The following is a 13,966-nucleotide window of genomic DNA, read 5'->3' as shown; positions in this document are numbered from 1 at the left end:
ATATACAACAGTTAAAAGCTCCACCACCTTGTTTTTTAAATTTATTTTCCTTCAGTGCAATTTTGTACAATATTCTGTTTTCTATTTCTATGTATTTCATTAAATAATTATTGCTATTATTATTATTTATTTACCATCATTTAGTTTTTATGAGCAGGGAGAGGATTGTTGGGGGAGATTACTGTCTAAAATTAAAAAAATGAATCTGTAATATTGTATCATCATATGAGCAGATAGTTGAATAAAATGTGGTTATTTTATGAAAGTAGCTCCACCTGCAGCAGTGAAATGATGCTTCAGTACAAACGAGTACTTTTGATACTTTAAGAAATTTACAAATAATACTTACTTCTACACCAGCACGTATGTACGATTTTAAATGCAGGACTTTTACTTGTAATAGTTTTTCTATATTGTGGTATTCATACTTATTCAAGTTAACTTAAAAATTAACTTGACTTAATAACTAACAACTTTTCAAAAATTTCGATTAATTATGCTAAAACACAGCCGAACTAATGACCTTCAGTAGACTGAAATACTCTTCTCACTGGTAACATTTTGCTTTTTTTATTCCATTTTATTTATATTATCTATATAATCATTTTTCTGTGTATAAGAGCATTTTGGAGCACAACACATTTATTTTGGGATGAATAAAGTTGTTGAATATTTGACGCCTCAAATATTAAATATAAATCCTGCTTAAAGTTATCACAGAGCAAAAATGAATTTAAAAAAATCATGTATGATGATAGTTTGTGCTCATATGTTGCACAATATAAAATATTATATTTCAGGACTGTGGATATGATCATTCTAAAAACAAAACACGATCTTTGTATTATTTCAGGCACATTAATGATTTTCTAATGCATATATTTGTAAGTCAGTCTTCATTTCAAAAATCGGAACATTCACGTATTCAAACGTAAACAAACTGGTAACCGATGGCAGCGAGCTGCGGGGCAGAATGGATGATCATTGCATCACCTGGTGAGACGCAATGCATCAATGACACGCAGAGAAAAAATGTTTCAACTTCTTTTCCAAACGTGATTTTAAAATGCTTGCATTGCTGACATGTAGAGAAGAAATAAACAAAGGTGAATTAGTAACTAAATGTAATTCTTTCAAAATGACTAGATGTGCTGATCGGCGGTTTCATTCTAAACACACTTCAAGTGGCAAGTGTGCAGACCGCTGTCCATGGTGCTGAATGACTTATGTAATGGAAAAAATTCCTATACCCGCTTTGCATGAGTCTTTTCATGCTGAAATACATAATACCAAAAACCAGGTTGTCTTTTAAGTATTTATTCTCTGCGCAGAGAAGGTTCAATCATCACAACAGAATGCGTACAGTCTCAGTGAGGAAGAACCAAGAAAAAAGTGAACAAGCTTTCTTTATACAGAATGAGCAAAGGTGGGGGCCGATGGCCAATGTTACAGATATTTCAGCCTCAGACTTTTGGGCTGAGACTGATAGGAACAACATTCAAAAACAAACGGTCAGCAACCAAAGCAAGCGGCCCAAAGGCCTTGGTGCTGGAACATCCTCATACAACACAGTTAGTTATCTTTGTGAACAGAGAGGGAGAACTCTTCCTCTGCACAACAGAGACACGGTGAAGTTCAACAAAGTTCAGAGCAAAATTACTTACGCATGAATATGATATACTGAGTAGAAATATATACTAAGTAGAAATATATACTAAGTAAGTAGAAATATATACTACATAAAAAAAATTACCATTACACTTACACCACAGGCTCTTCCAAAGTTGTATTACCTCACCTGTCCTCTGCCATGGTGTTGCCAATTGTGTAGACAGAGACGGTGCATTCATAGGCAGGATGGACAATTGCTCAAGGCAAGCCGATACAGACATCCTATCATACATTATTAATGAATACATAGGCCTACAGTTCATTTTTTTGGCTGGTTAGTTTCCAGCCTTGAGGGTGGTCAGCTGCTATAAATCTACATGTTAGTGTTAGTAGCATCCTGGTCTTAAATAGGTGACAACAATGTGAGGTTGCACCTGGTAAAATGCGCATATAGCTGCGCACTGTCGTTATCTTGCACGGAGCGACGGATTGCCTTCCGCATGCCCTGTATGTAAAACAGATTAAGGTAGATGCAGCTTGTAAATTTCATCAAATCATTCCCGATTGTCATTTTTTTTTGTTGGGTTTGCATCTCCTACCTGTGTGTCATTTGGGGTTTGTATGTGTATCTACATAGGTGTGTGTGCTCACGCACGCGGATTCTAATTCTTTCCAAATGACAGAGCTGGGGAGCCAAGCAGACACAAACACACACCAGCAGCTGATGATTTTGTTACTTTTGATATATTTAACCAGATCAAAAGTGAAGACCTGAGAACCAGTGCTGCCTCCTGCTTCTTAGTTGAAAATGCCAAGACCACAAAATGAACATCATAGGCATAACCCAGGCAGCTAGATATAGATGCATCTGTAAAAGTATGCACCATATGGTAACCGTACTACATTTTTCAAAACTTTGACAATAAAAGAAAATGACTTAACAGTACTGGCTATATAGATGCATCTGTAAAAGTTGGCACACTGTAACGCAGTACAGTAATACATTTTTCAAAACTTTGACAGTAAAAGAACAAGACTTAACTGTACTAGCTAAAGATATTTTTGTGAAGATTCTTACACATATTTCTATCTTCCCTTGTCTTTATGCGTCATCAAAACATATTCGGCTGCGTACTGTAGTGTATATTCTAATGAGAAAATGACGAGGATGCTGCTGTATGTGTGTAACTGGATATTTCGGCCGATTTAGATGTTTTCTACATCTAAATCGGCTTGTAACTACAACACATTAAACCTGACATGTGGGAACCTGAATACTCAAGGTATGAAAATTCTAACACTCCCAACAAGGAAACACATTTGGTCAAGTTTAGCAAAGATACATTTATTTTAAAAAGAATGATCAACATGAAGGGTTAACAGCCTCCAGCATGCAGTACAGTAATGCAGTATCAGTTTGACACTGGTACATGATATGATGCAACATCGCCCTCATTCAAGCATTGTAGAGATCCCCATGCTCAGACATTATAAATAATTCATCATGTCCACAGTGAGTGTAATGCTTCTTGGCTGTAGTTATTGTGTTGTTTGAGTCTGTTGCAGGACCTTCAGCTGGTCCTCAATGGTCTTCAGTTCCTGCTGCAGGGCTGATGTCTGCACACACAGGAGGAGGAAGGGTTCAAAGTCACATGACGTCTTTCACACATAGCATACAATCAGACAACATGTCGTACGTAACTATACTGAACTATAGTAGTATTTAAAACGACATCAATAATTATAATATACAAATAATGATATTAAATAACACAAAGAAATGAATCAATACATTGTAAAATAATTTAAGAAAAGATTAAAAAGAAAAGTTATGGTCAAATGTTATTTGATCATTCTTATTTTCATAGTCAGACATTTATTGGAATTCATTTTATGGACTTTTGGAAAAGGACATTTTGAAATAAAAATCGCTGTGACGAAAAATACAAAGTATACTCTTAAAGTCCAAATATAACTTAACAGCGGGGAAATAACTTTTTACAGTAATAAGTAGGTTATCACAAAATGTATTTTTTTGATTTAAATTTTTACTATGTTTAATTATATGGTTATTGTTTCAAAACACCTTTATGTATCCTGGGTGTGACCCTGGATGACCAACTGTCATTCTCAGCAAACATTGCATCGGTTACACGCTCCTGCAGATTCCTGCTCTACAACATCAGGAGGATTCGCCCCTTCCTCACTGACGAGACGGCGCAGGTGCTAACCCAATCTCTTGCCATCTCCCACCAGGACTACTGCAACTCACTACTTGCCGGAGCCCGGCCATCAGACCTCTGGAGCTTGTCCAGAAAGCTGCAGCTCACCTGGTGTTCAATCGCCCCAAGTTCTCCCACACAACTTCCCTTCTCCGTTCTCTACACTGGCTCCCTGTAACATCTCGCATCCAGTTTAAGACTCTGGTGCTAGCCTACAGGGCAGTGAAAGGAACAGCTCCTTCCTATCTCCAGGCCATGGTCAAGCCCTACCCCCCCGCCCGACCTCTTTGCTCTGCTGCCTCGGGGCGATTGGTTGACCTGTCGCTCAGAGGTCCTTGCGGCTGTTCGACCCGGTCACGGCTGTTTTCTGTCCTGGCCCCACAGTGGTGGAATGAACTCCCCACTGACGTCAGGACAGCAGAGTCGCTGCCCATCTTTCATCAGGCTGAAAACTCACCTCTTCAAGAAGTACTACCCTGAGCCTTCCACTTAGCACTTACTTAGCATCTATTGTATTCATACTAGCTTATTGCACTTATTGTATTCATATTAGTTTGTGGCACTTATTGCATTTGTTTGTTTCTGCACTGTACGTTGGCTCTGGTTTATGCTCTTAGATGCTTGTTTGAAGAAAGGAGATGCACTTATGACTCCTGGTGACTAGTTGTTCTCTCGAAAACCGATGTTGAATACACTTACTGTAAGTTGCTTTGGATAAAAGCGTCTGCTAAATGACTGTAATGTAATGTATTCAACCTCTCTGGAGCTCCAGAGTTTGTTCATGGAATTTATTGCACGAGGAACAAAAGATCCCTTATCGATCTCTTGGTCTGCAGGGGTCGTCTGTAGCGTCGCCCAGAGGGGAGCAACTCAAACTCTGAATGGTGGGGGTGTCTCGTGGCACCACCGATGGACTTTGCTGTGTACAGCTGTACTGTAATGGTCATCCAATAAATGGTAAATGTTAATGGGTGTACTTGTATAGTTCTTTTTTAGTCTTCCGACCACTCAAAGCTTTCACACTACATGTCATCATTCACCCATTCACACCCTTATGACAGGGGCTAAGTGACACCTGCCTATCAGACTAACTCATTCACACACCGTAGGCACAGCTACAGGAGCTATTTTGGCGTTGAGTGTCTTGCTCAAGGACACATCGACATGCAACCAGCGGACCCGGGAATCAAACTGCCGATCCTTTTGTTTGAAGGACGACCCTGCTCCATTTAGCCACAGTCGCCCCTTGTGATTGTGATTGGCTATCTTTCCTGGCCAGCTTGTTTTTGTTTGTTAATGTCAAATGTCTATCCCAGACAGAGATATTAAACACAAGAATACTCTCTATCAAACTGACCCAAAGAAACACTCTCTGACAGACTTTCTTACATATGGAATCAACATTGTCTATGAAGGTCAACATGTAGTGGTATTGACATGTGTAATGTTTTGAAATATCAATGATATTGATCGATAGAGCAATTACTTTGGGCCAAATATTCACTTCTTGAAATAAACCACCTGTTGGTTAGATGAACCAAATCATCACTCTTACTGCATTTCTCTTGACTTTTCCCATTGCAGTAGGAAGTCAAACAGGACTTGTTGGTGTGCTCCTGAAGCCTGAATGTGTGTGAATGTGAACTAGTTTAGTCCTGATGGGCAGGTGGCACCTTGCATGGTAGCCCCTGTCATCAGTGTATGAATAGGTGTGAATGCTTACAAATGTAGTGTGAAGCGCTTTGAGTGGTCAGAAGAATAGAAAGGCCTTATACAAATACTAGTGCATTTCCTATTTACCCTGAGGGGTAAATAGGAAATGAATGTCTGTCACAACCTTCATGGCAAAACATCCAATAGTGGTTGAGACATTTCCCTCAAAACAACTAATGTCAACCTCATGGTGGCAAAAGTCTTGGGATCACCAATGTCATTAGCAGCCATCCCCTGGGAGCCATGAATGTATAGAAGTTAAGATTAATACTTCACTTAATAAGTAGTTAGGGGATAACTGAAGTCATTAAGATTCACCATTCTGGCAATCCATCCGATAGTAATGAAGACATTTCAGTCTGGACTAAAGTGGAGGGCCGACAACATGTAATGTGGCTGTAAATGAGGCAAAACTACTAAAGGAGCATACTACTAACGATAACTAGAACTACCACCTCCCAGCTGTAGGCCTCAGCCAATTTCTCTTTAGTAATGTTTTTATTCCTTTTGTGTATTTTTATCTTTAGTAACATTTTTATTCCTTTTGTGTATTTTTATCTTTGGTAACGTTTTTATTCCTTTTGTGTATTTTTATCTTTAGTAACATTTTTATTCCTTTTATGCATTTTTATCTTTAGTAACATTTTTATTCCTTTTGTGTATTTTTATCTTTGGTAACGTTTTTATTCCTTTTGTGTATTTTTATCTTTAGTAACATTTTTATTCCTCTTATGTATTTTTATCTTTAGTAACGTTTTTATTCCTTTTGTGTATTTTTATCTTTAGTAACGTTTTTATTCCTTTTGTGTATTTTTATCTTTAGTAACGTTTTTATTCCTTTTGTGTATTTTTATCTTTAGTAACGTTTTTATTACTTTTGTGTATTTTTATCTTTAGTAACGTTTTTATTCCTTTTATGTATTTTTATCTTTAGTAACGTTTTTATTCCTTTTGTGTATTTTTATCTTTAGTAACGTTTTTATTACTTTTGTGTATTTTTATCTTCAGTAACGTTTTTATTCCTTTTGTATATTGTTTATTGTTGTTGTTCGCTGCTGCTGGCTTGCTGAGGGCTACCAAACAAAATTTCGTTGTATCACTACAATGACAATAAAAACCTCTTTATCTTTATCTTTATTACACATTGGTGTGAAATTGTCAAATTACCATAGGAACAGCCTCCTTAGTGCTCAGTGCTCACCTTCATGTCCATCTGCTGCCTGACATGAGCAGGAACCTTGGTCAGGTAATCTGGAGACCGGACTCTGCAGAGGACTTTCTCCAGCTTTGGAACAAGCTTGTCTCTGCGCTGGCTGAGCTGCAGCATCTGCTTATCAATATTCATTCCACTCTGAGAGAGCAAATCATACCGTATGTTAGACATCACCACCACGCCAAGCTAAAACAGTGGAGCACACCAGCATACTGATGGGCACACATGTGGGCGATAGAGCTACATTCCATGTCATTCCAGTTTGCATTTTGATATTGTACTTTAGGTAGCACATTGCAAAGGCAATGCAGAGTTCATTTCACATTCAATCTCTAATAATTATTGCAATGTAATCTATTACTTGAGAACACTTTATATCATTTTTCATCTTAATTTGATCAGTAATGCATTTGATTTTGAACTTAGATTTTAACAAGTGTCATACATCATCCAGACACAAATACATTTTCAATTTGATCAAATAATTAGCTTGCGAATAGATGCAAGATTGAAGGGACGTTTTTCATTTATGTTGGCTTTATTCAAGGCTACAAAGTTACAGGCGTGATTTACTGTCATAACAGGGTTGTGCAATGAAATGTGAGGAAGTCTAATGACCAGCTGCAGAGTGAGGAACTCAGGCCCAGAGAGCCAAGTCGACCAGTTTCATGGGGGAGATTGTGTTGAAGGCTGAGCATGCTTCATACATGTCACTTTGTTTTCTATCTTAGTGTGTGTGTGTGTGCGTGTGTGTGTGTGTGTGTGTGTGTGTGTGTGTGTAGGTGGGACAGGGGTTTAGTGTGCTGTGTCCTGCCTGGTCATTGTTTGTCAGTGACAGTGTTGTCTTTGTTGTATTATCTGAAAAAATGACATTTATATAAAAAGATATATAATATAAAGAAAAGCAGTGAATCCTCACAATTAAGAAGCCTGAGCCAGAAACTGTTGATTGTAAATATATGAAAAGATTCAGTGATTATCAAAATTGTAGCCAATTCATTTTTTGTCATCCACTAATCAAGTAGTTGGGGCCTAAAGAGCTGAAGCAGGAGGACGTTGATACCATACCTGAATGTGAAGGTGTAGCTGACATGTGTGATCCACCACGCCGATGAGGCTCCCTGTAGGTGGAGGGGTGGAGTGATCCGCTCTATGAGAGTAGATATGGAGGCTGGAGATCCGGCTTAAAGTCCAAACAGCTGACCCAAAGTGAAGGAGGACCTTGGCCTGGCTGGGTGAACACACTGTCCACACTGAAACACAGGACACGGAAATAAACCACTTCAGCTCATGTTAAGTAATCCATTTATCAATAAGGCTCATCAGTGTATTCTTTGTATGAAAGCTGGATTCATATTCAGTCTTTGAGCATGGAACATTGAAGTGCTACTTTTGAACCGTTAAATAACTTACTGGCTGGTTTTTCTTTGGTCATGCCACACTGGGCTCGTAGTGAACGGGCCACTCGGATCACTTCCTGCACCAGTAGGAAATCCCTTTCCTCTTCAGGGAAATGCCAGTGAGCCTGGCAGGATGGAGACGTTACAAATAGAACACATCAGCTAAAACACATGGGAAGTTAAACACAGTTAGGAGACAATCAGAAATCTAGACCTAACTTTGTTTTGCCTATAGAGCGGACCAATATATCGTCTCTAAACCAGTTAGATGTTGTACAATCCAAATCCAAAAGTCCAATACTACATACACCTAAAAAAAAGTAAGAACCCATTTGAAAATGTGACAAGAAATAGTAACAAAGGAGCTGGTACAACTCTAGAAGATGCAGCTAGCACGTAGACGTTCATAACAAGGTAAACTAATGTTAAAGTAATAATCTCAAAGATTTTCATTTACACACGTCAGTCAAGTCACTATGGTAAATGGTAAATGGACTTGTATTTGTTTACACCCATTCATATGCTGATGGCAGGGACTACCATGTCCTGATGGTCCCATCAGGACTAACCGAGGCCCAAACTACACCGAAGGCATTTATGTGGTTCAGTGTCTTCCCCAAGGAGACATCGACATGGACTACAGGAACCGAGAATCAAACATCCAATATTCTGATTGAAAGACCCGCTCTACCTAGAGCCGCCCCTATCAATCTCATATGCATGAGGTGACACAATGTTGATTTTACCTACAGCCCACGGGCGAAAGCTCTTGTATTTGCAGTAATATGAAGTGAGTGTCTGTGTTCCCGGGAAAAGTCACTGTTTGGATCTCTGGGAAGTGAGATCCAAAAACACTGGTGCTGCCAAAGAAACGAGACGTAGAGCCTCGGGATTATAAGGTAGTATTGTTAAGTTAACAGTACATGACTGCGGTCTTTGTTAGTAGGCTTTTTAACAATAGGATTAATGTCAGCTGTCAAACATCTAAATCTTCCTGCTAATGTTGAGGAATATTATTGCCTTACTCGACTAAAACACAGACAGTGAACAGTATTGTAGTGAATACAGCTTCTGAATGGTTGGCTGCTCTGCAGAGAACACAGTAGCTTCAATAATGATCAGTGAGTAAGAACCACAGAGAGTGTTACAAGAGGAGGGAAGACGACTGGAGTTACCAAAAGAGACTCAGCCTCAGTAAACTTCCAATCAATTGAAGACCACTAGACTGAACATCTGTAGCAAACTAGACACAAACTAACTAAAATGACTTTCCACACATCAGAGTGTGTTTCAGGTGTTGGGGAGTACTACTGCAAACGTGAAAAAAGTCTCCTGAGGGAGGGCGTCAACATCACACTGGTTCCCTCCACAAACAGCCAATGGGATTCTTCATTGGATTCTGATTTATTACAGAAAATAATCTCGGTGGCAAACAAATGTTTATGATACTTGTTTTGTTCAGCAAGATAATCTTCCCACTGAAGAACACCACTCGTATTTGTTTTTGTTTGCAGCGTGAATACAATCAGCAGAAGTAAAAAGCTAACATTAGGCTATAAAGGAACTCCACTGTGGTCACATGACTTCACTTCTCCACCATTAACTTAAAGGAGGATAGTGTTCTCGTGAGGACGTGTAGTCGTCTCATTTACACTCTTTTTTAAGACTCGTAAAAGCTTCTAAATTCACTAGAGGGATGTTTACTGACCTATTTTATACATCGTAGAACTAAACTTTCAGATCTCTACATCTTCATCCTTATTTCAGATATCTAACCAAAAACACATTCAATAAACACAAACCCTGAGACAAGGGAACAGGAAGTGTAAATATGCTGACTCATTTCTGGGTTTTAGGACTTCAGGACAGAGTGCAATGTGACTAAAAGTAATAGATACTTTACACAAAAGGTTTACATTAAGTGTGGTGCTGAAGCTAACACGTGATTATCCAGAGGAACAGGGACACTGTGTCTGGAAAATCACACTGATATACATTGTTATGTCATTTGTTAAAGCAAAACAAATGAAATTCCATCCACCTCCAGTGGCAGCAAATATTTGAAAACCAAAAGCATCCGCTGCTCTGGTTTGTGAGGAGTGACCCTTTAGAAACGTTATCATGCCGTAACTGTGGGGAAGGAGAGGTGTGATGGCTGCAGTCCTACCAGCTGAGAGGAGCAGGGGTACGGCTGCAAACACAGAGTGGTCTGGGCAGCAGCTCCAGGTCTGAATGGCAGGAGTCTCTGCCACAGCTCCTCAGTGATGAAGGGCATGAAGGGGGAGAGCAGGGCCAGAGACGTAGACACACAGTGATAGAGGATACTGGTGGCCACCTGCCTCGCTCTGACACTGTGCTCTGTGTGGACCACTGCCTCCTCCTCCTGCTGGAGCAGCACAGGCTTCACATACTCCTACAGCACACACACACACAGAAAAGGAAATGACAATCACTGGTTACATACTACCATTAGCTCCACCCAAAATCTCTGGGTTCATTTTGGTTAATGTGTTTCCATCAGTCTTTGACTGAGCCTCCTGTCGCCATGAAGAAATCAGGTGAACACATCATTCTTCCTTTTTAGACCAAGCAGTGAGTAGAGTACTGCCAATACAAAGTCTTCTCATTTCTAATCTTCAAAGTGTACCCATAATGCAATGTGAATGTTGTGCTCCTCACCATGTACACGTCACACAGGCTGTGGACCCAGAAGGAGTACAAGGCAGACGTGACAGCATGCAGCTCGTAGGCTTCAAAGGCCTGCTCACACTCCACTACAGTGCTGTAGAGTCTGGAGCAGATCCAGCGGTCCACGCTGCTCAGAGCACTCGTCTGAAACATTTATAGGATTTAGTCAATACACCTTTTGTACAAAGAGGCACGTCTGATGAAGCTAGCCTTCAGCTGGGCTTCACTCAAACACACATTTGAATTTGGACATCCTTTTCACATAGTAGTCAACATTCTCTATTTAAAGAATGTGTCTGTTTGACACACTGATTCTTCTTTAATAATAATGCATTGTATTAATAGGCACCTTTCAAAGCACTCATGGACATTATCATCATAAAATCAAACAAAACAGTAATATACAATAATAAGGTAATACAATAACTAGATATACAATATTCAGCAATGCAAGACTCAATGTGGTTGTAGTCATTGGAGACAGATTGAGACTAAATATGCCAGTTTAAAGAGGTGCGTTATAAGACAGGGTTTGAAGGTGGAGAGAGTTCTACTCTCTGACCCCATGGTAGTGCTGGTTTACTGGTTCACTTACTCAAAACACAGAGCACTTAAAGTGACATTTCTTACTCAACAAGCTAAGCGCTATTTCTGCTGCCTGAGCTGCTATAGCATGTGCAATATGCTATACAGTCAGTGCTAATTTACATTTTTAGAAAGACTCATGTGTGAGTAAAGTAAGAAGCACAACATGGTTAGCCTAGCATAGCATAAATACTGGCAACAGAGGAAAAAAAACTACCTTGGTTCTGTCTAAAGCTCAGAAATACACCTCCCAACCCCTCTGAAGATCCCAACATGTTGTATGTCACCTTTAATCTGCACACATCCAGAAATGTGTAAACCACAGTTCGATGTTTCTGGGGAGTTACGTGCTGGAACTATTGAACAACCATCCATTCACCCAGCGTCTCTGACTAATGTCAATCAGTGAGCTTTGGAAGTGTATTTTGGAACTTTAGACAGAGCCCGGCTAACTGCTCCCAGTATTAATGCTAAGCTTTAGACAGAGCCCGGCTAACTGCTCCCAGTATTAATGCTAAGCTAGGCTAACCACATCCAGACTTTCTTTGATATATTCCAGTCATATGAGATTGTGATGATTTATGTTGCTGACAACACAACAAGGTTGAATGAGGGTTAACAACAGATTGCTAGATCCATTAAATTACCTCAAACAACAAACTGTCTGACATGAGATGCTGTTTTTCTCTTCAGACATTCTGTATTAGTCCAATGAGCTGTTTTATCATGCTATAGTTAGCAACCACTGGACAAAGCCACTGGTAGCCTTTATGTCATATCATTGTTCATAATGACAGTTCATAAGTCAGTGCTGATTAAAGATGCTTCATTCTACACTATGTGGCTCTGTACAGGAAGTTTGTGGCATTTTCTTTACTGTATTCAAAGGGATTTTTACATTTAAGCCGATCCTTCTCTCCATCAAGCTGCTGATTTGTGCAATGTGAACAGCTTCGTCTTTCTGTTTTGCACAACAAAGCGATGTGTTGTGTGGTGAAGCAGACCTCAGTGTCACACAAACAACCACTGTACAGGCTGGCAGTGATTGCTGTCATTTGTGGAAATTATACACATTTCTGAAAAGTTATTGTTCTAATATCTTAGTAATGTAAAGACAAGCTTAGCCCTTGTATACCAACAGTACAACTAAATAGATGAATATGAAAATAAAAAAGTAGTGCAACTGGCAGTGTCTTTGCTGTACCTCCTCCAGGGTTCCCACTGGTGTTGTGTTGTCACCCAACACTCCCAGTGTGAATCTAAGCGTCTGCCACATTTTATTACAGAAGTGTCTGCAGCTCAGGACCTGAGCGATGGACAGACTGATGTCTTCTCCTGAAGAAAAGACACAGTGTGAAGGCAAACAGACTTAAGGTGGATAGTTTAGTTCACTAGTGGCAGGGCCTAGGTCAGTTCATTGGTTGATCTGTCTGGAAGTTGGTCCATCGTAGGAATGTGGTCCAGATCGAGTTTAAGGACGAATGCAACTTAGAGAAATATAAACAAATATAAATATAAAACTATTTAAATGTTTAAATATCAGAGGCCGTACAAGCTAATTCTTATTACTACTGTTTACCTCGCCATCGTCACCACTAAAGTCCTGCAATCCTGCAAATATAAATGATACGCTAAAGTGAAGTGTTGTGGAATGTGATAAGCTTTTACATGTATAAATCTGTTACTCCAACTGCACTTCCAGGATCCTATTCCATTGTCTCACTTGAGCCTTAAACAACATGTGATGGAGTGGAGTCCCCCTCTTAAAGCTCCAATACTCTGTGGTGAAACAAACTGAAACTAGTTTTAAGGAGACAGAGCAGACCACCTGCCAAAGTGAGTGATCTGTGAAACACAACCATGTCCTGTCACTGCAGCTGCTCACGTCTCATCTGTCTCTCCGTCTGCGTCTTCTTTTCCTGCAACACTGTTTGACATCACACAGCTCCACACATTCATTCACTCAGACAAATGGCCGTCCTCTACAGAGAGAGATGAGAGTCACTCACCCTGCATCTTGTGAGAGCAGAGGGCAAATCTTAGAGCATCAGTCCCACACTGAGGGATCCCTTTGGGGAAGTCTTTCTTCTGTGGGGAAGCAGATGGAAGGGACAGATAAGAGAGGAAGTAATGAGTGTGCTCAGTCAGCCAGAAAGAAACAGATGGAGAGGGGAGCTGACCTGAGCTTCCATGGCAACCAGTCTCTCCCTGGGGTCAAGGTTTCCCTCCTTCACCTTCTCTTGAAGTCTCTGGGAGGAAACAAGCAACAAAACGTCTCTGAGGGAATCACAACAGGCGGCTGTCACAGTGGGCACTTTCCTAACAGTACATCAGCTGTACTGTCACGTCACAACCGAAAAATGCTTGTATTCTCTCACATCTCAGATAATATACATATACATATACATACATATACATATACATACATATACATATACATATATACACATATATATACATATACGTATACAGTTGTGTGAAAAAGTATTTGCCCCCTTCCTGATTTCTTATTTTTTTGCATGTTTGTCACACTT

General features: G+C 39.8%; 1 protein-coding gene across 1 annotated transcript in view; it reads right to left on the bottom strand.

The window, feature by feature from the left end:
• Positions 1-2,935: 2,935 nt before the first annotated feature.
• The window catches only part of vars2 (valyl-tRNA synthetase 2, mitochondrial), a 41,177-nt gene continuing 30,146 nt past the window's right edge, over positions 2,936-13,966 (bottom strand). The window contains exons 22-30 of the mRNA XM_031871302.1: positions 13,613-13,681; positions 13,442-13,520; positions 12,637-12,767; positions 10,839-10,991; positions 10,327-10,572; positions 8,173-8,284; positions 7,828-8,012; positions 6,748-6,897; positions 2,936-3,228 (exon numbers count right to left, since the gene is read on the bottom strand). Of these exons, the coding sequence (XP_031727162.1) occupies positions 3,151-3,228; positions 6,748-6,897; positions 7,828-8,012; positions 8,173-8,284; positions 10,327-10,572; positions 10,839-10,991; positions 12,637-12,767; positions 13,442-13,520; positions 13,613-13,681 (1,203 nt within the window). The 3' untranslated portion in view covers positions 2,936-3,150. The remainder of the gene's footprint in view (positions 3,229-6,747; positions 6,898-7,827; positions 8,013-8,172; positions 8,285-10,326; positions 10,573-10,838; positions 10,992-12,636; positions 12,768-13,441; positions 13,521-13,612; positions 13,682-13,966) is intronic.

The sequence above is a fragment of the Anarrhichthys ocellatus genome, unplaced genomic scaffold (assembly GCF_004355925.1).
Source record: "Anarrhichthys ocellatus isolate YVR2014 unplaced genomic scaffold, GSC_Weel_1.0 scaffold57, whole genome shotgun sequence".
In the NCBI taxonomy this organism is placed as follows: domain Eukaryota; kingdom Metazoa; phylum Chordata; class Actinopteri; order Perciformes; family Anarhichadidae; genus Anarrhichthys; species Anarrhichthys ocellatus.
Note: the sequence above shows the minus strand (reverse complement) of the source record. Positions and strands in the feature narration are given on the sequence as shown.